The sequence below is a fragment of the Pomacea canaliculata genome, linkage group LG1 (assembly GCF_003073045.1).
Source record: "Pomacea canaliculata isolate SZHN2017 linkage group LG1, ASM307304v1, whole genome shotgun sequence".
In the NCBI taxonomy this organism is placed as follows: Eukaryota; Metazoa; Mollusca; class Gastropoda; order Architaenioglossa; family Ampullariidae; genus Pomacea; species Pomacea canaliculata.
This window is the reverse complement of record NC_037590.1, coordinates 3,402,243-3,429,900: the sequence shown is the minus strand read 5'-3', so window position 1 is coordinate 3,429,900 and position 27,658 is coordinate 3,402,243. Positions and strand designations below refer to the sequence as shown.

Here is a 27,658-nt window from a genome sequence, read left to right as displayed (position 1 = left end):
ATTTCTACAAACCTGCATTGTGTGCTAGCGTTTCTTGATAATTTATTTTCTAAAACCTTTACAAATGATTTTCTGTGATCGCTTTCCGAAGTAGACTAGTGGACCAGATGTTCCGTTCAACGATGACTTGCCAGATATGCATCTGGTCATCAACACTGAAAGAGATGCCTGTAGTCGTATTCTTGGGACCTAGACATCTGTCGCCTGTTGGTCATGTGACAGTCTCCCGTTAGGTTTCTATCTCAGGAGATGGACTAGGATCTCGGTGTCCATTCATTTGAAGCATGCTTTGAGAGTCCATCTCCTCTTTGTAAGATGTAACTTTGTGGTCCCAGGAAGCATCCAGGTAATGCAGGTCACCTATGACATACCTACCTCCAACCTATCTTAAATCAATTGCAAAATTAACATATTACTATGTACATATATACAAATAAAGCTATCTTAATATACATGGATCGTATGATTGAAGCAAAGGCAAGTCGTTCCCCTAGTGGTGTACATACCAAGCAGATGATTACTACCCTAACCTCTGATCTGTATTAATAAAGAGGTGGCAAAGATGGTCTGAGAGGAAAGAACCAGAAGTAGTGTCCAATGGGTCGGCGCGTGGAATTGTGAACTACGAAAACAATACTTTTTTCTTGAGTTGCCGACTTTTCCATAGGGAAACGACTTACTCTCGCTTCATACCTATACGGCCACCGGACTACAAAGTCGATTAACTTTTTTTTTATCTATGCGTGCACATCGAGCGTAAAGCGCGATATTCATTCAGAGTTTGGAATATGGTATCCCGTATGGAAGTCAACCCAATCATCTGTTAACAACTAATACTGCAGTCTGGTACACCTTTAACTAAGTCCCAACAAGATTTGTAAAACCATTGGTAGCCGCAAGACTCATAGGACTTGTAAACAGTCTCTAGCAGACGACTGAAGAATGTGTAAACAGCCATCATTCACTTTCTTGTCCGGTGAGCTCTACATGCGAGTGCGACCAATCTCAGCCAAAGAGTCCGACTGGAATGAGGGATTCGACACTCCACCGTCACCTGCAGGTCTTCTCCAGGTCCTCACCTGGTGGCCTCTCCCGTCCTGGCCTTGTCGTCACTTCCGCTCCGTCACGTGATGTGCTTGCCGTGTCATCATAAGCGGCCATGTTGGAGTCGTTTCTTGGGGGTTTACGGGGAGCAAGGTTTTCTCGCGATGACGGGCGCATGAATTCCATCCGGCTGTCATTCGAGTTTCTCCTTCTCCTTTGCCCGGTGGTGCGGCTTCCGCTCTCCTCCATTTCCTCTCCAGTCCTCACGTCGACAGCAGATTTGTTGGTCTCTTGGAAGTGGTCCAGAGAGCCAGGGGACACCACCCGTTCTGTTGTGGGTGAAAGAGGTTTGGGCTTCCTGCTTCGACGAACGGCGAAAATGATGATGACAATGAAGAAAGCTGCGAGAAAGACAGCCAAGAGAACTGCCATGACGATAGCAGCCACGTAGAAAGCATTGGAGGAGGTTGTTGGCATGGAGATTATCTCGGGAGGAAGAGTGGGCAAAGTTCGATTTCGTCCCTCTACCAGCAGCCAGAGTGTCGTCTGCTCAGAGTTCCGCTTGGTGGAGTTTTCGAAAGCCTGCAAACAGACATTTTGTAAGCCATTGGTTATTTTGAGAGGATCTTTATACTCAGAATACACAAGGTGGTAAATTATCATCAGGATTAAAGTTCTTGATGATAGTGCATGTATTTCGAAATCGAAGCAGATGACTGAGCTACAAAGACCTTCTGACAATTGTGGAAACGCATTAAATGCAATGGCCTGTGATTGGAGTTTATACCTCGGTGTTGTTGTGTATCACTGAAAAAAAAATTGTTTTTAAAACATACATTTACTATGCTAAATGGCAGCAAATGTACTCTGTCTCATCTTTATCAGTTTTCGGGACAAGTTTACGATTTTCTGAAAGCTAAACCTTACTCTTTTAAGCTGCCCGTGCTCTGCATTGTCAAGCATCTACAATGTCTGCTTCTTAAGCAAGTTCGGCCAATCTTTCATGTCAGATACATAAATCAGGTTCCCTCATCACCATTTCTGTCAAGGAATCCTGTGTCTGTTGAAATGACATGGAGGTACAAGCGGCGACAGGAGGAGCTGGAAAGATTGTAATGGACGATGAGGTAATTAGGTGAGACACAAGAATAGAGCTGGCGAGATGCAATCCATTCCTCTCTGACCATCCCACCAGGCAATTCGATATGTAATTTCCAAGGGTCTGATGAATGGGACACAACCCTTCCATCTTTTCTGTTAAAAAAGAGCAATGAAGGTAGCCCAGACGATTCTGTATGTTCCAAATGTAGCAAAGTCAGTGCCGGGTGAAACTTGTCTGCTCCACAAGGTCTTCGCAATCTTGGGAATTTTACATCTTCTGAATATCAGACATAAAGCGGTGATTACTGTGTGTCTGGATTGAAAGTTACTGGTAAAACTATTTCCTAACCAGTGATCAGTGAGAGCAGGTTCTATGCTCATTCAATGTAAATAAGACAAAATAAAAAATATTTGGTCTTAAAATACTATTACTTACAAAACAAATAAACCGACGATAATTTATTTTTCATCTGGAAATTTACAGAGTAGTCGGATATTCACCGAGGGACATACATCTGTCACCAAAAGCTAATTGTTTCACGGGAGTCTTAACTCTGAGGTAAGCACCTGGAAATACTGACAAGAAATGTTTAAGCAAAACATCTGAGGTTTGTTTTTCCCACCAAACAGCCTCGTCTCTTGTGTTCATCAACAACTTTTCGTCTCGTCAGCCTGGTCTTCCTGTCTCAGTTGTCTGGAAAAACACGCAAAGCACTGAGTGGTCCGAGGTTTGCTTTGAACTTGAATACAGCCGCCATTTTACAATCCTTTCTTCACCACGGGAAACTTTCTTCGGTAATATTTTCTCCCTTTTATTTTTACTTAAAAAGCGAACAATATCTGGTTACAAGCTGAGATTTGTTTTGCTAGAGGAAGAGGTTTATGACTGAGACTCTTTTGTGCCAGCTAGCTGGTGGCTTTGAGCTCACGAGCAAACAACTTTCTTTAAAAACAAGCAAGAGAGGGTCTGGTGCTGGTGAGAGAGGGGTGGGATGGAGTGCAACGGAGAAACAAAGAAGAGAAAATTGTGGGAAATATGAAAAAAACTCCGATATTCTTTAGTAATGCAGGCTTTCGGCCTTTAATCAAATGGGGTGCTAGAATACAAATTAAAAAAATCTTTGTAAAAAAAAAATAATAGAATGTTTAGACGCATCTCTCCCTATGGAGGCTGCTCAATGCTCTGTTGACTTAATCGAGTGAAAGAAAGGTACGCAGAAAAATAGAAATTTCCAGAGACGTTCGTTCTTTCTTTCTTTGCTCTGTTCAGCGGTCCACCAACACAACACTTACTTTAATATATCAATTTAATGATATACTAAAGAATATCGCCTGTTGTTGGTTTTTGACTGACTTTTTGACCTTTGCTCTGTGTCTGCACGTAGCTGTTGGGTCTAAAAGTTCCACCAAGCAAATGGAAGGCTGAACTATCATAATATTTAGTTAACATGTGGAGGTACTTGCACCCATAAAAGATGAGGAACTTATGGTGCAGGTAGCAACTGTTTGTAGGAGGCTGATAACAGACAGGTTCAGGTTACAAGAACCATCGCTATACTCGTGCTCTTGAAAACCATAGCTCGCGACCTCGTGCACACTACGCACATCAACAGAAACGGAAGCTATCAAATACCTGACAGACACATCAAAAAAAAAAAAGAAAAAAAAAGAAGACAAGTAATTTGTGACCAAAGCTGCGTGCTGGGAGCTTGTCTTCAGTCTGTTCTTATGGCGATGCAAAAACTAAAGAACTGTTGGAGCTTTGGGAAGCTTTGACCTTTGGAGTCTTGAAGATGTCTGTTCGGGAATGTTTGATTTGAATGAATGATATGAATGACTGATATGTTCTTGATGGGCAGCGTAAGAAATTGGAAATGAGTAGAAGGGCGTACACAACGACACAGGCATGCACAGTACGCGCGCGCACACACACATACACATTGGAAAACACACACAAAAATGAAACCAACTTTCAGTTTTGTGTCCTCATTACCTCGATAATCAAGAGGAATGATGTGATGTTACTGTCCTCAATTGGATGAGTGACCGTGACTTTGCCAGATATCTGATCGATGGTCAGGTAGTTGACAAAGGAGGCAGGTTCTCCTAGAATGACAGGACACCAATACTTTATTAGTCTGACTATTTCTAACTTTTTATTGAGCATGAGATTGCATTAACATAATCAAGAGAAAAACAAACCAGAGAATAAGGTGTATGAAAAGGACAAAACTAGTCCAGACGCAATATTGGAGCAGCACGTGATGAAAACAAAGGGCCATAATTCGTGTAATGATTGTTTCCCCTGTGGACACACTTATGGAGCGACAAGAGAGAAGTCGACCCCATACAGTGCTCTAGTGTGGTTTTTTTTAACCGATCGAATGAGAGAAAAATGCGAAGAGTGCAGAAAATGATGAATATAGAATACAGTTAAATGGAGAACAGAGTTATGCTTTTCAAAGAAGTTCTAAGCCGCTGGTCACATTAAAGCATGCATTTAAAGCTAATTAATGTAACAATCTTGAATGTTGTAGGATCTTAATTAGTGATTAATAACCTCAACTGATTACAAGTTGTGAAACCCTTGATCGGATGAATTTCCATCTTACTAAAGGAGGTGTCCATGATGAGCGCATGTATCTTGTACGCAGGACAGAGGTTGGGTTTACTCTTCTTATAAATTTCAGCAGTGAAAAAAACCCAAACAAAACAATTGAAGAAAAACATGGTGTTGGCCACCCAAGCATCATACACGATGATGATCAGAAGAGGTTCTTACCTTGCTTGATGCCGAACATCACCGTACTGCCCAGTGTGTCGCGGTCTCGGGCTTTGATGGCAGCAGGTGCGATCCAGTAGATGAGTCCCTGAGACAGAAGGAAGCAGATCGTGTAATTATTGATGAAGCGAAGGACAGTGGATAAAATTGTCGAAAATACTTAAAGTATCAACGATGAGGAGGTGCAAGTGGTTGGCCAATGACTGCTTGAGTGAACTGTTGTGATGGTTACCTGTCTTTTTGGGCACACACTTATCTACGTGTCAATGCACACGTGGCCAACTGTATGGGGCTGAAGGAAATAAAAAATATATGAAGAGAGAGGTTGTTAGAAATTTTGACACCTCAAGGTGTCACTCCATTCGCTAGTCATTCCATGAAAGATGATTGAGACTTTATAAAACTAGTTTTTGTACTGTCGTCAGGCAACAGGTAGCAACCCTCTCTAAAGAACAGCAGCTCAACGACAGATACCCACATCAGGATGGCGACTGTAATAACAATGATGGAAGGACTGGACAGGATCTGGCACAGCTGTAACATCAGGTTTACTACAAGTTACAATATGTTCAGGTTCCTCGCAGTAACGACCCAGCTTTACGGATGGGATAGTGGAATTTTAGTCAGTCCTTTTCTAAAGAGCACTTGTGGTAACCTTTGTTAATGGCTCTTCCTGAGCAAATGTCAAGTTTACATGGTAATAACAGGGCCAAGGTCTTCTGTAATTAGATAAATTACCAACAAGAAACGACTACGATCCACATGTATAAGGGCAGTTAGGTGACAATCTCAATAAAATATTCTCAAAACACCCCACGAAGGAAAGGCAAATGGAATGCAACACTGCCACAGTGCCTGTGATTTTGGAGGATCAAAGAAGCAGTGGGAAGTTCACTACAACGATCACTCAGAGCTCGCAGGGTGCACACCTCTATCTGGGCAGTCATACAACTCATTCGCAGTTCCCCTTGTGAGGAGACTGTTTAAGGGAATGATCTCTGGAAGCCATGCGGTAAGGACAAGCTGAACACAACTCCTCCGACCCTTCCTGGTCTCTGTGGGGGACGTTCATGTCTAAACTTTTGTTTCCCTTTCTACTCCACATATAAAAGTTAGAGTTGTCTTCAACAAATACAGCTCGAAAATATCAAAGATTTGACAATGGTACACATCAACTGAGCACGAGTTGTCAACCGACAAGCTTGACTTAAATAAAGTGACAATCAAAATGAACAATAACATCCAAACTGAAACACATCCGGTAGAAATCCATGGGTGAATTACTCCTGCCAAAATTTTCTGATGTGTATAGTATATTTAAACAAGATATATATATATGTAAAAAAAACGTGAAAAAAATTAAGAAAATACCATCATTAAGAAAACAAGTTACTGAAGTGCACAGCACGTGTACTTATTTCCATGGCTGAACAATTTATCGCCATAAACTTGTGTCCCAACTAATTTTTTACTTCTCTACAGGTCCTGAACGCCGCCCTGTTGCCAATTGGCCCTCACTTGCATCCTCCCAACAATCAAGAAAAGGGTGCAGACGTGAGAAAATTAAAGACTACAGATATCCTTCTATGATCTTTGTGGTTCAAGAAGTGAAATTACGGGCTGGCAGGTCGTGCAGCCACCCAGCTGTCGGCCGTTGGGTCAGACAAAGGACGCAAGGAGCGAGGTACCACGTGACTCCACGCTCGCTGGATGTGATAGATGGCAGGCGGTCTGATCACACCTTCATTCCGCAGCTCTGGGTTCAACTGCGTCGCCAATTGAGGCCAAAAGGGTTCGAAATGAGTACACACACCCTCACCCCACATCCCCCCAAAACAGTATTGTACATGTCCATATAAACACACAAACACCAGACACACCTACAGTCATTTATACACAGAAGCAGCCACACACTTACTTGCTGGTCTGCGGTATGGGTATTTTTTGTCTGTTGCCTTCAATCCAAGAAAAAATGTTTGCATAATGAGAAAAGTAATTTATTTGTGGAATAATACTGCGTTGACGGGAATGTGAGGATTTTTGAGTTTATTGAGCTGAGCTTAGTTTTGTTTCTCAGATATTTTTATAAGACAAAACTAGCTTGTTAGAAAAACTCGCAGTACAGAAATCAGAGGGATGTTGCCTGCGCATCAAGCAGGAGGGAAAAAAGCTTGAATCTTGACATCAGTAGAACATCCCCGAACCGCAAAAAAAAGAAAGAATAAGAAAAAAAGAAAGAAAGGAAAAAAAGGAAATAAGAAAAAAAAGAGAAAAAAATCTTTACGAGCAATTTTCAGATGGTGCTTCAGGCTGGGGAGCAGATGTGATGGCATATACAACTAACTTCGACAGCTCTTACCTCCATCTTACAAAAAGTAAGTTAATAAACATCAAAGGGGGAAGGAAGGTCGTACAAGTGCACACGTGTAGAGATGGTTAGAGTGTAGCCCGCACTAAAATATTATTTGTAAACTCTGTACTTGTCAATACATTTACCATACACTGTCATAAAGTGACATTGTCTAAAATTTGTGTAGTTTACTAATATACAGCATTCCCGTGATGTCAAGAGTTCACCTTTTCTTTAATTGTAGTTCTCGTCAAAAACCTCCTTCTGGCCTTTAACCGCAGGAACCGAAAGGTCAGAATATGGATCCCTTGCATGGTGATGCCAAGAAAATTAGTACCTGGTGACAGATCACGTGCCTCTCACAACTGATCGACATGAATAAGAAAAAAAAAAACCTGTCAGGCAATATGTATCCTCAGTCCAACACTCCGCAGAATTCTGGAAGCTAATCCCGAAGGACATCTCATTGTTTCTCTAGAGGACAGAAGAAGGTGGGAGGTGTAGGACTTCTGTAAAGATAGTTCCCACAAAAAGCGGGCAGTCTGACCCAGAGTCATTTGCTCAGGCACTACATTACGCAAGGATCTGATATCGAGGCCAGAAAAAGGTCTTTTCACATTTTAGATGCTGAAATCAGGGAAGCCAGATATTGCAATGCTCCTGGAAAAATGTCTGGGAGGTGGAGTGAAGGCTAAAACACAATGGGAGATAAATTGAAAAGCTGCTGGAGAGAAAGGGGCGGATGGGTAAGTGGTGTGAGAGAGGAGAGAAAGACTGGGAGAGATGTAGTGGAGTATCAACAGAATTATCTCCGAATTACCCGAGTTGTCTCCATTCAGGGCTATATCCACAACAGCTTAGATTGACTGAAGACTAAGTGGCGAGGACGGTTGAGACGGTCGTTGACAGAGCATCATCAGACAAGCAACAAAACACTTTAGAGAACTAATAGAGCGTCGATGGTCAGGGGAGATAAAAGGCAGCAAAATGTTTGAAATTTTTAACAAAATAATGAATAATTGTCATTTACATGACAACGAATCATTCCTACACTCAAGCTCAGAAAACACTTAGAAAATACTGATACCACAGGTTACATGCTGCTTTCACACGAAGAAAACTTATCAGTTTCTCTCTGTTAACTCAGTGAAAGAAAAGATTGTACGAATGATCGAGATTTGAGTCGTAATCATTTTTATAAAGAAATATTATGGAGTTTTGTCCATTGATGTTTCGTTGACACACAAACATCGAATTCTCTTTAGTTACAATTTTAAATTTAATCCTGAAGTAAAAAAAATAAGATGCTGGTGATTGGCTTTTAAAATGACATCTCATCAATTTTTTTCTGTTTCAAAAGACTCTGGCGAAATCTGGGTAAGGACTGGAAGTAGGAGAAGTGATGCTAGGCACAGAGAAATCCATACAACGATTCCTTCGTCTATAAGTGTCAATGGTTTTGCGATTATTTTGTATGTCTATCACTTTGAACACTTTTACTAAGAATTCATTCAATACACATCTTCTTTCTCTGTGCGTTTACATGCGTGTGTGTGTGTGTGGAACAGAGAGCATGGGTCTGGGCATGGAGAGGAAGGGGTGACATGAGTATAAGCTCAATTAAAAGTTGACTCAGTTAATAAGGCGACAGACATCCAGCTCCATTCTCACCGTGAAGTTCGCTCTGATGGCGGCAGAGTAGGAGATGAAGCAGGGCGAGGAGCACTTGTCGTCGTAGAACTCCGGCGGCTGGTCGTCAGCGTCCGTGACGTTGATCCTGATGAGGGTGTGTGAAGTCAGACCTTCTCTGTCCTGCAATGTACATGTGTGTTTTGGAAAACAGTTTAGCTCAGATAAAACCTCGAGCATTCTGAGGTCGAAATCTTCAGACTGAAATTTACAGTTATAACTCTATCCTCCAACAGCAAGCAGCAGCAAGCAGCAGCAGCAGCAGCAGCAGCAGCAGCAGCAGCAGCAGCAGCAGCAGCAGCAACAACAACAACAACAACAACAACAACTGTGCATCGAAATGATCTTTATGTATTTTCTGTAACTAACAAACAGCATCGATATTTTTGTGAGGTATGAAATAAAAGGGAGGTAAGTTGACGACAGAAGAGTGCACAGGGAGTTAGCAGCCTTGACCTAGACTATATAACTGTGTTCCCGGTCTTGGACTTCAGCACAGCCGCTATGTGGCCCCTGGTTTTGATTGAGGAATCCTGCACTAAGCCCTGTCTGGGTCTTACTTGAGCACGATTCATACGGAGCCCCACGAGGGTTGATGACGCACTTCATCAACTTCTCTAACTCCTCTCGTACTCAGGGTTAGGCAGTCGGTCATTGTGAAAGGGCAGTTCGGACCCCAGAAGGCGAGCTAGCCAAAACTATTTCTTGTTCTAGATTATGCTTAAGAAATCAGGCGAGCAAGCATGGGGAAAGGAAGAAAGGAAGAAAAGAAAGAAAGAAAGAAACATTGTTTAAGAAACTGCTTGTTCAAAGCACTCTTATACTAAAATGCAAGAAGGATAATTTTTCATCTTTAAACTAAAATTCCATCCCTTGATCTGTTCTTGTTGTCAAGAGATGCAGCCTCTGACATTTGTCTCCCAAAACACAAGAAGGAAGTTGAGCTGTTAAATCTGTTCACTTGAATAAATCAAATTATTTATAAAAAAAAATGCGTATTCAAGTAATTACAGTTGATCGGTTGTAACTGTGAAAGTGAAAAAGAGATTTTCTGTTATGGTTCTACAAACCTAGGATCTGATTGTCTGGAGCATTTATTAAAACCTGATTCTGTTAAACACAAGCGGAAGTAGCAGCTTGATGGACTTGTCTTCACTGCACTAGGTACAAAGAAAATAAAGAAAAGAAGACAAATGTACATTTCCATGTAGAAGCTCAGGATACTCACACCAAAGGAGACATTCAACATGTAATACTTCTGTCTCGGGGGCATAGCCTCATAATCCAAGCTTGATGTGAGAGCGAGGGCGCCCGTTACACTGTCTTCAATCGCAACTTACTTGGTCCGCCCGTCCTCCTGATAACAGAGTTAAATATATACATCACGTGCAAACATGAAAACATACACATGTGATTTGTATACATCACATCTGTCTCATGAAAACCTTTTTGTACCTACAGCAAAAAAAAAAAAAAAAAAAAAAAAAAAAACAAAAAAAAAAAAAAAAAAAAAAAAAAAAAGTAAAAAATACATTTAATGTTTTCAGAGTACATGGAGTTTGTTGTTTCACAACTCTCCTCGCCTTACTTTGGTGAGTGTCATCAAACCGGAGATGTTTACGGTGGATGGGCAAATAGTAAACAATTTAGGATGTTCAAATGTTCTGCTCTGCTATTTCTTTCCTTGAAGTGATTCGATTTTCTACGAAACCTTCTATCACTAGACCCGGGAGGAGCTGTGTTTGAAGGCTTTATTTGTCGGAGAATTTTCTGCTTTTGGCCGACAAAGTGTCTGGAAGTCGAGCTTCTCCAGCCCAATGTCAATGTTGACCAAAGAAAACAATTATTATCTTTGAAGTCGCCATGCAATTCCTATAGGTTCACCTTGGTGTTTGTTTGTTTGTGTTTCTTCGTGCTCATTCTGACAGGAGAATTCTAGTGGGAGGATGTTCTGGGAGACAAAGAAGCAATACTGAACATGGGCATCGTGTAAAAACAAGAAAGAGAGTATTCTTGTAATGTCAAGGATATCAGAGTTTTTAAAATTCTTTTGGGCTTTGTGTCAGGGGCCTTATCAATACATTGTCTGACATTGTTGCGATGTCACAACTAGTCAAAGAACTGCACTTCTGTTTTGCAATAATAAGTTTTACTTTGTACTTCGAGTGAAGGGAACTTCTACTTTTATGGTGATCACAATTTACTTGTATAGTCTTAAGACTTAGCTGTAAACCACCTTTTAACGCTAAAGGATTCAGCTATCTGAATAATATAAGATAATCATACAATTGTTAGAGTCCATAAATGGCTGACTTCTGAGTATTAATTTAAATTACAAACAATTACCGCAGAATTTGAGTAGGGTAATAGTTCATAGTCGAAACCCAGTGGGTTGGGGTGTACATCCTCATCTTTGACATAATCCTTGAGAACCAAGACGGTGCTGTGGACAGGAGCATCCTGTTCGGAGAAATTCAATTGTTTTGTTACTCAATGAAAAATAAGATATTATCAGTAAACACAAATTAACAACATGGTGTACTTCTATGATTAAAGTCGCAAGGTCCTGCATCAAGTGTTAGAAATAATTTTGACAGACTGAAAAAAAGCTGTTTTTTTGAATATTTTCAAGAACGTTTTTTGTGTAATTTTAGTTCAGCGTGTGAAGAATTCTTTTGCCGCGTGTTCGAAAGAACACATAAACAATGTTCTCGATATTCCCCCAAAAAACAATTCTTAAAACATTTAGATACCACTACTGCAATGTAAATTCTCTTGCTGATGAGTGTTGGTATATACTATCACTGGGATGTTGGTATATATCACTGTGATGTGGCAGCAGTGGAGCAATGCAATGTCAACATTAATGAAGTCCACGACTCTCACCTCCAGGATGTTTACGCCGCCACTCGGCAGATTCTCGAACGTGGGCGTGAACTCATTTACAGGCTCCACAAAAGCCAACCACTCGGTATTCTGCAGACAAGAAAGGAAAACATTATAATAATCAAGAATTTTTTGTGGCTCTGTTTTGAGACACATCATTACAAGACGGGAAACGCTTTATCTCCATTTTGTCTGAGCTAATGATTCTGCCCCCTAGCGCTCCTCCTCCTTTGTCTCTAGAAAGTAATGAGTGTTTTCATCAACCTTACTCATCTAAACATCTACAATTCATTCTTTGTATATTGTCCTTGCCTAGAAACTCTCACTACTAAGTCTTTAATGTCGTTATGTTAACTGTCAGAATAATTTGCCTGACATTAATTGTTGAAACATTAGCTTGCTGTCTCATGTCCAAAAATTGTCAAGCCGTCGACTTCAGAAGCCATTGCAAATACTATGTTGAATAATCCGAGACAGTGTTGAGAAAAGGGAGGTAGTCGAGCATCCAGAAAAATATTTCTATCAACGTGGAATCGGACTTCCTCTTGACGACAAGAAGAAAGCATTTGAATACCAGATAGCAAATACTACAGAAGTTTTTACGAATCGTATTTTGCGTGAATTTTGTTGGTCTCTAGGCACTGTACGAAAACAACACTAAAACAAATTTCGAGGCTTAGGTTAGGTAAACATAAAATGTAACTGGGAAAGATTCTAAATAAAGAAGTCAAAAATCTTGAAAAGGTTTTCACAAAATGCGTGCTGAGAAATTATTTGCACAAAGTATAAACAAAACTTATTATGGGAAAAAGAAAAAAGAAAAGAACCAAGTGAAACTCTCACAATGTCTGGATCTCCGATCTGGCGGCAGGTGATCTTCCACCGAATACTGGTCACAACCTTATTCTGTACACAGACGACAGGTGTTAGTACACTAGAACATACATCTATACACACAGACGAGTATGCAGACAGGTAGGCAAACATAATCAATCAATCAATCAATCAATCAATCAATCAATCAATCAATCAATCAATCAATCAATCAATCTTAGAGAGAAGCTCGTGCAAACCAGCTGTTTATAAACTGTTTCCAGGTCAAAGGTCTGATTGAGGACAAGACTGATGTTGTCTCCGTCCGAGCTTTTCTCCAGGTTGAAGTAAGAGTTCAATGTAGCGGACGGATCCACCACGGTAACGGTCCACGAGGTGTTGGCGACACCGTTGACTCTCAGCAATACCAGTCCTGCAAATGGGAACAATATTTATGTAAAGGGACATAACAAGCAAAGAAAAGAAAAGAGCGAGAAGAAAACAAAAACAATTTTGCGAAGTTCGTTAGCTACAGTTAATGAAAGAGAAAGAAAAGTAAAAAAGAAAGAAAATTTGACAAAACAAATTCAAAAATATAGACAACCAGCAACAATGCCAGATAGCGAATAAAAACGATTCCCTTCAATGTCTCTGTAAAACTTTGCTGGTCTCACCTGGCTCTTCAGTCTCATTAAACGTCTTATAGTCAGGTAGGTGGGAACTACATCCTTGGAGGACTGAAACAGAAGACCAAGAAATGGTGAAACAACCAGTTTGCTGTCAGATATACATATCTGTGATTTGTTCAACAATTCACAATAATATGAACAGTAAGGCTTCACTCATGGTAAATTTAAACTCAATTGTGACCTCAGACAGAAGCTGGTCAGCAGCAAACTTCTAAATCGAATGTGTGTGTGAGAATTGAGTTAATATACTCATCATCGTCACTCTCGGAGGTCTTGTTATTGTTTAGAAACAATCACAGACTGCCGCAACAATCACCAGCCCCACGACGACTACCACAGCCACTAACAGTCTCGCATTGGTGTCAGCAGCAACAATAACAATTACCACTCACCTTTAACTGATTACATTTCTACCCTAGTTTCCAAATCATATCGCGAACCTGTATCATATAATTTGATTATTATCGCAGGTTCATTTACCAAGTGAGCGCGCGGGGGTGATGGGGATAGTGTTGGGGAGGGGTGTGACTGGCCAAAATTCAGTGGACCATACGAAGTCCAGTCATGAGATACCCACAGAGGAAACATTTCGTTGGCTCTCGACTTTCAGCAGTTTTCGGATATGAGGTCCCATTACAACTATTTCATGTCACGAGTTAGTTCCCTTCGGAGGCTCTTTGAAAGAAGAAGAGATCTGCTGGTCATCAGGGCCGATAACCAGCTCGCTCTTTGCTGTAGCAAAAATGCATGAACCGGAAATTACGCAAAAGATAAGATTTCACCCTGAAGCCTCCGCAGCATTGCGTCCCTTTGTTCAGCTGGAGAGGAGGAATGGAAGAAGTCGTTGTCATGGCGCTTGACATAAAAGACTATTCACTCAGAAAGAGGCAGCTTTTCTTGGCGATGTCATGAAAATGAAGATCAGTCGCGAATGGCTTTCAATGGACACAAAGATGTACAAAGCTTAAGTATCCACAGAACCCGAGAGGTAAGAAATACAGTCTTCCATCTCGGACACCAGAGGCTGCAACATTTTGTTAGTCTCGCTGCCAGTGGGAAAATATTTTTCTGTAAAATGCCCTCTTACAGCTGTGACTTTTTTTCTGACATTCACTTTAATGTTAAATGACAGAGTTTATAGATGTGAATGGACAAAAAAGATCAAAATATCACATACAAAACTATAAAAAAAAATTTCTCAGAACTCGTTTGAACTTTCAATGCAGTTTTACAATGAGGCAAACGTGGAATGAACACTGCTCCCCCCTGAGCGTGAGAGAAATTCGTGAGCAACTATACATTATCTTGCATTTTTTCCTTAATCTACGACATCGCAAAGCACCTCAGGGCTCTCCTCCTACAACAAAAAAAAAATTAAAAAAAAAAAAAAAAAAAAAAAATAACAAGCGAAAAAAATGACAAAAACAAAACAACAACAAAAAACAAACAAATAAATAAAAAACAAACAAACAAACAAAAAACAATGAGACTATTAGACAAATTAAATAATCAGCAGCAATGTAACCCTCGTGTTTCCTACACCATGTGTAAGCTACGTAAGAGGAGAGAAAGTGTTAAAGGCTGCTTAGGACAGATAATAAAAGTGAACAGCTGGCGCGGAAAGTTATCTTGGCAAGGGGAGGTAATTTCGGCAATGACTGCTAGCTTCTCTGCATCAAGGAAACCTTAAAAAAGAAATAAATAAGCAGCCAGCCAGCCTTGCAAGTCAAAGCCTCGTAAAATCCCAAGGCAGCGGCGATGACAGCAAAAAGGCAGAAGATAGCAGGCGAGCACACGGAGGAAGATCAAAGGAGGGAGCCAGAGCCTCTTACCTATTTATCCACCCATTTAAACATTAAGTCAAAAATCTCGACACAGAGCGACAACAGACCAGAAATGTTATCTTGGCCGCCGGAAGGCTGCTAAATTGGTTACAGCTCGGAATTTTGTCTGTAAAATGTCTTCTTTTTGTAAAGGAAAGACAACTCTTTGATCTCTGCATTTTCTTAGTTTTGCTTCGGTATTAAATGACAGCTTCTTGCTTTCGGCCTCTCCAGCTGAGTTTGGGATGCCGATGGCCAAATCTTATCATCATTCTACCCATACGATGACAAAAATTAAACAGAACTTATTTCACGTTTAGGTTCTAATTTCCAGGTAAACAATGTGATAACGGATAAGAAAGACACTGCCAGAGAAAACGAAGAGAGGAAATTTGAATACGGCGAGGCTAGTTGTTCACCTTATTTTTTTCGTTTTTGATAACAGAAAAGGAAGAGAGGTTTAATGTACATCATACAATTTCTCGAAGACAGAGAGAGAGAAAGAAATAAAGACGGAGGGAGAGATGCAGTGGATCGGCACAAAAGAAAACTCGCTTTCATGAAAGAGAAGAGAATCTTCAACGTGAGCTGAAGTTGACCCGCAAGGACATTTATTTCTGTGAGGAACTTTCTCTTTGCCAAGTCTTGTGCCGAGGACCTGGCGAGAAGAGCTCCTGGTCCTCAAGTTCCCACGCGGCGCTCATCTCCACTTTTGCGTCATCGATCAACGGCAAAACGACAGCAACACACGCAAAAAGATGACGTCACTAGTGTCTTATGCCTCGGACTCTGTTGCCATAGCGCCCCTTGATCGGAAAATCGGCAGGTCGGCATCTTGTTTTTTTTTTCAGTTTGTGGAGATCATCGTCGCCCCCATTATCAAGGCGCACCACTCTCTTGCACATGTAATTGGCGGAACAGCCTCATCGTGCGAGGTCTTTGGCTGATTTTGGCTCCTTTCATCGTCACTCAAAAGAAGAGATGAAAAGCCAGACTGAAATCTCTCGTCGTCCATTCGTGCTCGGTCCACAGGTCGTGTGGAGGCAGAGGTCAAAAGCCAGGACAGCGATGTGCGAGAGAATATTTCCAAATCCTCTTTTCTTGTAAAAAATACTTTCTAATGCGATAAGCCAATGGCTGTAGAATAGTGTTTCCGTTATATCCAAATGCATGGAGACTGAGGTCAAACTTCAAAGCAGTTATAAATAATAAATCTGTGAGTCAACATTTCTACTCCAAAGATTTCGTCTTCTGCAAAAGAAACTACTTACATCGTTGTCAAATTGTGGAAGTGGAAACTGTACCTTGGATGGTGAATGTAACTTTTATTGGCTTTACTGAATATTTGTGAACCATTTTTATATTGTAAAACGATTTCTTGATTTAAAAAATAATATAAGGACAGGGTTCAATTATCTGTGACCCTGTTGTAGGCTCAGTTTGAATCAGGTTCAGGCGGAGGGACAATCATTTTACTGAAAAACACATGAATTCACGCTTTACTTTTTTCAGAGCCAAGGATCGAGCTGTTAGAAAGTAATTGATTTTTATTTCTCATAGATTACCTTTACATTTTATTTGCGATGAACGACATTAATTTGAAACTGTTTTTATTTGGTTAGATAATTCAAGGCGATAAATGTGAGGTTCATTGGTCTCTCACAGTTTTTGTTTGTATGTATTAAAATAAAAACACAGGGCCTGTAGAGGCAGGAATAGTTTGTCTTGGTCTCGTGCGAGAAAACAAGTGATTTCAGACGAGGTACATACTCCGTCTATCTTCATGTCTTCCATCAAATCACCCGATCCTCCCCGCAAAATGAAAATAGTTCCCCTTAATACACCGCGGAATCGAACCGCCTACACAGAATCACGTTGTTGCCAGTTGAGCATCGTCCGTGGCTCTCAATTTCTGCTACAGTAATACGAATGTCCATTAATGTACTATTTGGGGAGCAGTGTACTTACAGACTTGTGGCCCAGTGTATGTATAGATACACGTGTTCACGTGACACACTCGTGTCTGTCGGACTGATCGATGATAAGAAAACAGCTGCTGACAGGCGTAGTGCTCGTCACCAAGGTAGTCATCAGCAAGGAAGGACGGGAATATCTCTACTATCTTGTTTTTAAAACTTTTACACGTGCATCTATTGTGTGGTTTGATAATTGCGGTTTGAAAACATTTTAGTTACAGTCTTGTTAATTAAGAAATAGACATGTCTTAATACACACTAAAAACAACTATATTCTTATTAATTATTATGTCTTAATACTGCTCATGTTTTCATGCTCACTACAATATTTTCACACAATACCCATGTAGATACACAGGTACTCACCGGCGGGTTTCACGGCGAATCTCGCGAGAATGGCAAAGAAAAAACACACGTAGCTTTTGGAAAACATCATCACTTTCAGAGCTTCTTTTGTTAGTCGAAAATAATCACAGGTATCTCGATTTACGAGGATTCTTTAACTCAATTTTTCTTTTGTTTACGAGATTTGAACTTGTGCACTGAGATGGGAATGAAACGTGGAGGACTTCAGAAGACACACCCAAGCTTCACACCATCCAAAGCTTCCTTCTGTTCTTGTTAAAAGTCGGGGTTATGCACAGTCATGCTTCTCTTGGTTGTAGTAAACAAGAATTGAAGCCATTTGCAGTCCAAAGAAACATCCTCCCACAGTAATTATCCGCTCAAGTCTTTGTTCAGGTAATCAGTATCAAACTCTGAACTTCAGATGTACTTCAGGTCCTCAAGAATGACATCCACATTGAAACCTTCCCACATGCTGACACAGATTTTCTTCTTTCGGGTCTCTAACACTTCCTTCGCACCTGTAACCTTTGTTTAATACCTTCCTGTGACAACCTCAAAGTCAAGGAACGGTGTTCTTCATACGTGACTCTGAACATTAATAACAATTCTTGTCCGTGACCAGGTGTGGAACACAAAACATGAAAGTCGCCGACATGTTATGCAAGGCACGAAGGGTGTGGGCCACCTCGCCGCCTACCTGAGGTTGGGTGGGTTGTGGTGGTGGTGGGGGATACAGGTGTGAATGTTTTGTGGGATAATCGAGCGACCGGCGGTCGTCTGCTTCGTGGTGCAAGCTGTTTACACATACACACGTGTCATCCGTTCAAGACAAGCCTATTGATTGCTTGGTTCGAACCCTGGCTTGGCCTCAGTTTCTCTTTAGTCCAAGTGTTGGATTAGAATAAGCTTTGCTGATGGTTTGTACATTTTGAGCAGCAGTGGTCTCTGTACATGTCAGCTAGTGACCAAGATATCTCAGGAGATGAGTGACTGATGTCTGTATATTAAAAGATCTGCTGTCAATATTTATATTCAGAAGCTGACCTGTACATCGATGTTAGCGACAGCTGTCGGTGTCAGATGTTGCTCCCCTCGTCTGATCTGCATCTGTGTCGTCGGTGATCGACAGTCCTATGTCTGTGGTATGACAGATCATATTTTCCCTTTGGAGATAAATGTATAAATAAGGAATTTTTATTTGTATATGTGTTAAGATTATGTCTAAAAGGATGTTAACATAATAATTTTATCGTTGCATAACAAATATTACACAGTTAAAAACGACATAAGTAATCTAAGAATAGGTTCTCAAATTTTATCTTTATTTCATGGTTTTTGCTTCAGACACTGGGGGCACAAAGAGGTTTATATATCTATCTAGCGATTGATCAAAGGGTGGAGAGAGGAAAAACAAGAGAAAGAATGAAGCATAATGACGAGAGAGAACGAGGGTAAGAGGGGATGAAAGACGATGTAGTGAGTTGACGAGAAGAACTGATGTCAGTAGGAACACAAGTCGTGGAACACCATCATCCAATGTATATTTTGCTTGTGTACTGTCGGGAGCCATGACAACCCACAGAACCCGTTCCTCCCTCCTTCCATGGCAGACGTGAGGGTGTACACAAGCTGTTGCATGTACGTGTGTGGATCACGGGGCGAGTTCACATCGATTGCATGTTGACTCATTGTGGGCGAGACTCCAGTAAGTGCCACCACACCTCACCTCACCTTGCCACAGCTGTCCTCAAACATCTGACGACAACGGCGATAAGTGAAGTTTACTCAGTCCCCTGCTACATAGTTAACATCAAAAAGAAAAATCAGAGGCGGTGTGTGTGTGTGTGTGTGTGTGTGTGTGTGTGTGTGTGTGTGTGTGTGTGTGTGTGTGTGTGTGTGTGTGTGTGTGTGTGTGTGTGTGTTTATGTGTGTGTGTGTGTGTGTGTGTGTGTTTATGTGTGTGTTTGTGTGTGAGTTTGGAAACTTCACTCCAGTGCTGTCAATACAAATCTCGCGAAAAGGTCTTTGAGTTCATATGCAGATATTTCAATGACTTCCTCTATTCTACCCTTCATCCTTCATTTTTATTAAATGCTTTCATGTGTCACTGAGTGACAGATTGGACAGAGAAAAGAAATCTGTTTCTGATTAAAAGAAATTGATGAAATCATCATTCGCAGACGATTTCCGCACGTTTACACTGAAGTGGCAGATAGAAGGCTAAAAAGAAGATAAGATGAAAGCTTTTTTCAAAGAAAGTCAAATTAATAAAAGATGATAATAATGCACAATTCTTACACCTCAAATCCCACTCGAAATTAAAAACGTGTTCAGACATCTAGAATGAAGTGAGTTTCGAGGAAGAGAGAAAAAGAAAGTAAGGAAGTTCAAGATGAATACTTTTTCTAATACAAAATCTCTTAGTTTTGTTGAACGTAGCCATGCGTGTTAGAAGAAAAGAAAAAGGGAATAAAAATAGACTGAAAGTGAAAAATGAAGAGCACTTTAATGGTATTTAAGCTTGACATATAGTTTAATTATGGCGGTGAAGGAAATGGTGGTAAAGGTCCCTCCTCCCAGTAAGAACTCTACTGATGCTGCAGTCCCCAGGATGCTCCCACTGTTCCTGGTCCTTCCCTGGCTTCCAATTTCCGCTGTATTAATACAAATGCCGGTGAATGTACTCATCTGTACAGCAAATTGTGACCGAAATGTAGCGACTTGACTTTTACCTTGTTACCGAGTTCTTCTCGAGGACATCTTAGACACACAGCAGGCCACAATATTGGACAAGGACGGGAAATGGTCTGCGATGCCATCCTGAGGAGCTTTATGGATGGAATGGAATGTATTGACTCTCACAGAAGAAAGGGAAAGGCGAAGATGAAGGATGAATGGATGTATTTGGGGGGACCACCCTGGCCAGCTCTACACTTCTTAGGACATGCATTGTGCAGGACTCAATTTGTCGCCACTATTGTTGTAAATGTAGTTTGCATTTTTTAACGGAACTCTTAGACAGGAAACTTATTTCAATGTTGCAGTCCATGAATCGTAAAAACTGTCGAATGTGTTATCACGAATTAGGTGGAAATATGCATATGAGTCTTTGAAGAATTTTGAATCGGTCATACGAACTGTACAGTATTTCTTTCGACCAACCTTACTCTTTTTTCTTTTGTTTTTTTCTCTCTTTCTTTGTGTGTGTGTGTGTGTGTGTGCAGGTGCATGTTGTGTGTTATGAGTGTGTGTGTGTATTGTCACCACCTTTTGTTCTTTGTTGTATTTATGCAATAATCTACAGACGTAAACCATTAATGCATCTTTCAAATGTTTTAAAGTGTAAACATTAATGGTCTTCTATTTTAAGAAAAATACAGTCTTTGTAATTTAGTAGTAACAACCTATATGAACCAACATTTTAATTCAAAACATTGTGGAAGTCAAGTTCCATGCAATGATAACGAGTGACATTCGCAGAACCTCGACAGGTCGTTGCCCTCCCAGTTCCCTGCCCCCTCCCCTAATGATGTGAAAACAGTGCGGATTCAAATAAAGCCTCTTCAAACCAGAAAAGAAGAAAAATAAATTTTGCGTGTGTGGAGCACAAACGCAAAAACACAAAAGCCGAGTGAGAAGCTGGCGGGTTAGCAGTGCCAAGAGGAGACTGCAAAGGCCGACAACTCGGTCTTAATGCCAGTGAGAGGTTGTCTTTCCTGCGGCTCTCAATCGACACGGGCGTAGAGCTAAGGAAGGAGGCATAAAGGACGAGGTCGATAGTTGAGGCGACGATTAGAGGAGATATGGTGCAGCTTGCACCAACTTGTGGTTCGTTTCTCATGCACTTAAAGTATCATCCTCAATAAAGCATCATTATGGCGGAGCCTGTGTCCCGTCATCCCACCCTGTGTCAGCATGCAGGTGATTAGCAGCAGGATCCGAGGACCTCATCCTGTCCACCATCGAGCAAACGATGCGGTGTGTGATCAGTGTTCACTGTGGAGCGATTGGGTTCACTTCTTGGAGCTGATCTCTTTTGTGTAGATTTATGTTGCATGTGTGTTTGTGCGCGTGCCTGCGTGTGTCGATAAGTTTATGCTAACAAGATATTCAGATACTGTGTACAGTTTGATGCATGCCATGTTTTCACGAGTGTTCAAAGTGACAATCTGACACGTGGATTGAACTAACTTGGGAAGGAGGCGGAATACAATCCAATCGTGTATATATATATATAAGTAGAAAAGCGTGTAAATGCCTACCTGTAACAAGCATTATTTTTATAAAGATTGAAAGCATTTGTATGTTTTGATGCTCTTGCCCTCCTGTCCCTAAGCATTTGACGGTTAAGTTCCCAACAGAGACCAAGTTTTAGTTGCGAGGAAAAGAGGGAAAAGAAAATATCAAGTCCTGCCTGCAGCTACTGAAGTTTTCAGGCAGAATGTGATGTTATTTTCTCTAAAAATATTTTAACAACTGAATAATTTAATTTGCAGATAAATAGAAAAAAATCTCCAAACAAAATGCGAGTACCTAATATTGGATACGGCTTGGAGAAATATTTGTTTTACACATCCTCTTTCTGCTCATGTGGTCTCGTGCAGCAAAGACTGTTTGAATGTTGTACAGGCACGACATGAGTCCATTAGTCACTAGCAAATTTTATTCTTTCAGCTTCGAGACAACTTTTTTCGCTTTATTTTCAAAGTGAAAGTAACTCTGTGTATCAGTGGATAAGACCGGATCGCATCCCCCATCATCGTAGGGGAAGTCATAACCGTGTGTTGGACGACAGGGTATAAGGTTCAAACTTCTGATCCCTCATTGGTCTGTTTGTAAGCTGAACAGTTGGAGATGCTCCACCCTACAGGTGCCACTTCCTGTCATGACGTGTCGGGTACAGCGTGTCTAGTCACGTGATCCCAGCGTCAGCGGAAATGCACCATCGTGTGATACCTGCCTCGTCTTTCATCTTATCCGCGTGAAGTGACTGCCGTCAGATCTGACGCCGGGTACCTGTGCTGCCACCCACTGAGTGCATCAGGTTCCGTCACCCTGCAGCCAGCAGCCATACAACGCAGTTATCGGTCTTGCTGACAGAAATTCGTGGGTGGATTTGAGAACAAACCTCAGGTCTGCAGCTTGTCATTTGATGAGCAGATGAATGGTCCGACATGTCTGGTGTTTGTCAGTAGACCAGTTGATGTATATGTCTGCATGTCTGGTGCTCATGTATTAAATATCACCATCTTCTTCTTTTGACTAGACTTTTATATTATTTTAGCAGTTTACTAGCAATCCTTTCTTACTTTAAAGTGAGATAGAAACACAAGCTCACTTAGCTGTTCTGTTTTGTATTTAGTACATTTCACTCTGTATGTATATTCTGGAAGCTCACTCGTTTTCAAAACCTCTCCTAGCGGCCCGAGATCGTATGAAACTCCTGATTAATAGGTGTGGTTAGCAGCAGCAGACTAGTCCCTACAACAGCCACCGTATTTCACACCAGTTATCTGAGTTCTGTAGACTTTTGTTATGAATCACTCCCTCAGGGTGTCAGTACTTTAATCTTGATAAAGAGGAGCAGTGAGTTGGAACCCATGCCTCTTGTATTACATGCCCGCCAAATGGAACCTGTTCAGTAGGTGGGCTGTCTTCCCTGCCTTCCTCTGGTCTACAGAGGTTTCCAGAACTGTTGTCTACTGTCTGATTCCACAGAATTAAGGGGTGAGGTAGGAGGTGCTGGAAGGCAGATAAGAAAGCAAAAGAGAAATAAAAAACTGGAAATAAAGTCCACCACTTAAGACACTCACGTAAAGACCAATACAATATTATATAAATACAATATTATATAAATACAATATTATACCAATACAATATTACCAAATGCGCAAAGAGCAATGATGTTTCCTTGACAAAGATGTAAACAACTGTCAGTTCCTGATGACACTCCTTGCACTTTGGCCTCAGGGATGCAGTGTCGTCAAGTGGACGCAGTCATGCAGTAAATATTTGTCAGAAAAAAAGAACCACTCTAAGCCTCTGATTGTGAGACACTGGAAGGCAGCAGAGACAACGAAATCCAAGGGTTATTCATTCATTTATCTCTTGTCTGATGTCAGCCGACAGACATTGTATGCCGGTTCTTGCCGAGAGCTGCTGGTGGACAGACCCAGCGACAGTCACCTTGGTGAGCGACGATGACAAAGTCCTGACTACAATGACCAGTCCACTTCTTGACATTTGCTTGCCAGCTTTTTTGTAAATTTCGTTGCCGACCCCCTCCAAGATACCCGGAAGGAAGGGAAGAAAAAGCATCTTGCCAGGTCACGTGACCAGGCCAGACCAACTTACGGCCTGTCGCTGTTGCTCGAAGGGGTTCCTGGGGTAGTCCTTGATCTTGTCTTCTACCCAGGAGATTCGAAACAGTTTGGTTAAGGACCATGTGTCATACTGAACACGAACACTGGCAAGACTTTGAAATGTTACTTTCCATGTTTAAATTTTGTCCACTTTGCATTTTCTATATTTGTCTTTTAGTAGTCATCGGTACTGTTGTTTATCCTCCCGTCCTTCTTAGGTTGCCCATGTCTCTTGTCTCAAGTACTCAAAAAACTCTTTTAGTTCTAGTGTATTATTAAATATTTTATTTTATTTTAGCAAAGGGGAAAACAAATGAGTGCACAGTACAAATCTTTTGCAGCGAGTGTCAAATTAATGTATGCAGGATAAATTGTTGCTTGTAATATAAAAAATAAATTATAAATGTAATATAAAACAGTAAAATAAACTATCAGAGAGAAAGAAGAAGGAAATTGAAAGAAGAACTAAAAAAATGTGAAGGCATAAAAGTGGGAGAACACATGACAGACAAAATAATTAAGAGAAAAAACAATTTTTGATAATGAAATTTTCTTCTCATTAAAGACTCGACTCAATTGCCCAACAAACAACATTAAAAACTCTGTTAATGAACAAGATACGACACGAAATGGAATTTTAGTAGAAAAAGATTGATAGATAATCCAGGCTTTGTAGAGTGGACAAGACAGTGAGGACCTCGGCATCTGTAACAGAAAACCTTCATTACCATCCTTCACACAATCAGTAACAAGGGAATGGCAATGCCAGGAACATCACTCAACACCAGAAGAAAGTTCTAGAAATGTTATGCTTGATTTCTCTGTCATCTAAGCTTCAATTTCTGCCTGCGGAGATGGACAAGGACAGATTTTTGTAACTTAATTAGCCAGATAATGTTTGTATTTCGCCATTTCTTTGCTAGCCATAAATATCATGGAGACTGGGAGAAGGACCCATGGTGGAAGGTTAGAAGGCCTTCCATGTGCACCAGAAGACTTCGGAAAAACATGCCAAGTGAATGCCAGTATGAGGTCTGAAATTAATAAAACTGGATAATGCAACTTATCGCTGCATGGCAGCATACATCAGACAGAAATGTCTTCCCAGTTATTCTGTAATTTTCTAAGTTTTAAAGTGAGTTTTATGTCGACTTCTTTTTCTTTTGTGCAGAACATTTCAATTCACTTTTGTTTGTTTTGTCATCTTGATTAAAAGCTGTAGCTTGAACTTGATAAAACACTCACTTGCTGGAGGTTTTTGGATATACAGATAAGCTGGTCGAATATTATTTTGGAGGAAATTAATCCCCAGACACTTCATCCCCGGACACTTAATCCTTTATAAAGCATTATGTAATGCTTCTGTCAAAGCATTGAATTAGAATACGTCATCCCCACACACTTATTCCTGTATAGAGCAATGTGTGATGTGTGATGTGTGATGTGTGATTTCTAATCACTGATTCTTCTATAAAGCATTGTTTAATGCCTTCTATAAAAGTATTGAGGTGGTAAGATATTTTTATTCTTCGTTGAACGCCAGTTCTGTAAGCTTGAAATATCATAACCGTAAGAGAAATGCCTCTGGAGTTCATAATAAGTAGTAAAGGTAGATCTATACTAGTACATGATGGATATGAACTCTGGCTCAAGAAGAAGGCGCTAAACGGAAACAAACTGGAGATGTACCAAGCATCAATCACTCAAGTGTCCGGTCACGTTAGTGACAGCTGAAAATGAAATCATCAAGCAGTTATCTGCTCACAACCATGAGTGCAACAAAGAGAAGACGATGGCAAAGAATGCAGTGGGGAAAATGAAGGAGAAGATGACTGAATCAACAACAACGGCGGGGGCTTGTCAAGCTGCAGTAAGTGTCAACTTACCTTCATCTGTTCTCATGGCTCTACCAAGTAAAGGTACTATAAACAGGACTCTTAACCGACATCGTGAGAGACTCAGAAATAAAGATGTTGGCGGAGCTTTGCCACCTCTTCCTGCTGATGCAATGTTTGAAGTACCAGCATTATACAAGGAGTGTCTATTATACGACTCCATGGGGACGAGCAGCAATAGTCGCTTTCTAGTTTTCGGTGACAGACAATTACTAGATTGGCTCGGACGCAGCAACTGCTGGTTCGCTGATGGTACTTTCAAAGTTGTCCCCAGTTTATTCTACCAACTCTACACAATTCATTTCCAGTTCGCGCAAGGAATGATTCCGCCGGTGCTGTACTGCTTGCTTCAGGACAAATCAAGTGCAACCTATAATAGAATGTTGGAGTCCAGATACTTGGAACAAATACCAGGATGTCATAGGCGGTGTTGCACAAACAAACAACTCTGTGGAGGGTTGGCATCACGCCCTTCAATCTCTCTTCTCCTGTCATCACCCAACGATGTGGACATTCCTTGATGGTCTACGTAAGGATTGTCTGCTACACAAGGCGTCTGTTCTACAATCATGCGCCGGCACAGAGAAACGTGCAAAGAAGAAATACGCTGAGTTAGCAACATTGTAGAGAGATATGAGTCAATGGATCGTCTTCTGTACCTCCGATCATTAGCTTACCTTTCATGTCAAACAGCAATTACCTCGCGAACACTCAAGAACAATTTTCATATCATGTTGTTGAAGAACATTAAATTTACTAACTTATATGAACTTTAACTAATGTTGTAGATGTTCAAATGACGTTGAAGTTAATAGCATGATTTGAATTTGAATTATTTGAATTTCAATTAAATTTTTCGCTGACTTCATAATTTTTATAGTTAAGGATTTAGTTTAGTGATTAAGTGTCTGGGGATGAAGTGCTTAGGGATTAAAAGTCTAGGGGATTAAGTGTCGGGGATTAAGTGTCTGGGAGCCCTTGGATCGACTGCGTGTTCATAAAATATATTCATAAAACCTGCCTTAGCCACGAAGCTACTGTGAAACCGAGCTTATAGCATCTTTTAAAAGCATTGTATAAATTTGGATTAATCTTAGGCTTGTAGGTAAAATCCATCCTAATAACCTAAACCTTAATGTTTTCACCATCCTCGGGACATCTTCGCTCGGGTTTAAAATGAGGGCAGTACACAAACTGTAAACAAGTCAGCGATAAGTAACTTTTATGTGATTTCAGGGAAAGTTTAAAAGGATGAGGTAGCTCACATCTACAGTCGTTCCTTGACGGGTGTCTGTGTCTAGGGTTAGTAAACCTTGCTTCATGCAGTCGACTCCAGCCGCCGTCTTAGCGTTGTCTCCCCTGCCTTCGTCCACCATGGAGGACAACATGTCTCAGGACGTGCTTGGTGTCTTGATGAAACTGTTCTTCCATGTTATTGGGCTGACATGCCAATCTTCCTTGCCGACCAGCGGAAAGCTATTGCTGTTGCATGACAACATGAGTTGTGAATATGAAGGGTGACTGTCGTGTTTTGTGTGACCCCTGAGTTAACCTTGTTTGACAACTGTAATGTTGTTAGTGTCCTACGATCAGCGCAGCTCACTTTTCTTCTCCTGCCTAGAGTTATCATAGAATTAGTCTTCTCTTTGCAGCCCATTTCTCGTCAATGTTTAAAACAGTTATTTATAACAGGTATTATCGAAGTCTGAGATCTTGCGAGTATCTTCAATACAGTTTAAAAAATAGAAATAGTTTTTGCTTGCTTTTACAAGCAAAACGGGAACATCGCATGGATCCATGCTCAGCCCTTGTTACAGTTAGTCTGGAGATTGTTAACAGGCATTGGATATGTTTCCCTGTCCCACAATTATTTCTGAGGTCTCCAGTGATTCGAAGCTGT

At 40.8% G+C, this 27,658-nt stretch overlaps 1 protein-coding gene across 2 annotated transcripts; it reads right to left on the bottom strand.

Moving 5' to 3' along the window:
* Positions 1–511: 511 nt before the first annotated feature.
* LOC112572783 lies at positions 512–18,315 on the bottom strand. 2 transcript variants are annotated; one of them, XR_003101068.1, is made up of 9 exons: positions 17,683–18,315; positions 17,520–17,593; positions 13,340–13,402; positions 12,926–13,098; positions 12,696–12,758; positions 11,853–11,942; positions 11,313–11,426; positions 10,195–10,323; positions 8,952–9,089 (listed from the first exon to the last, which is right to left on the bottom strand). XR_003101068.1 is itself a non-coding variant. In XM_025252672.1 (6 exons), the coding sequence occupies exons 2-6, from the start codon at positions 10,237–10,239 to the stop codon at positions 1,051–1,053; spliced, it is 963 nt and encodes a 320-aa protein (XP_025108457.1). In that variant the 5' UTR covers positions 10,240–10,323; positions 11,313–11,426; the 3' UTR covers positions 512–1,050. The 2 variants fall into 2 exon arrangements, 1 of the variants encoding a protein (XP_025108457.1); XM_025252672.1 differs by lacking the exons at positions 11,853–11,942; positions 12,696–12,758; positions 12,926–13,098; ... (1 more) ...; positions 17,520–17,593; positions 17,683–18,315 and adding exons at positions 512–1,626; positions 4,139–4,251; positions 4,928–5,015 and having other exon boundaries at positions 8,949–9,089.
* Positions 18,316–27,658: the final 9,343 nt, after the last annotated feature.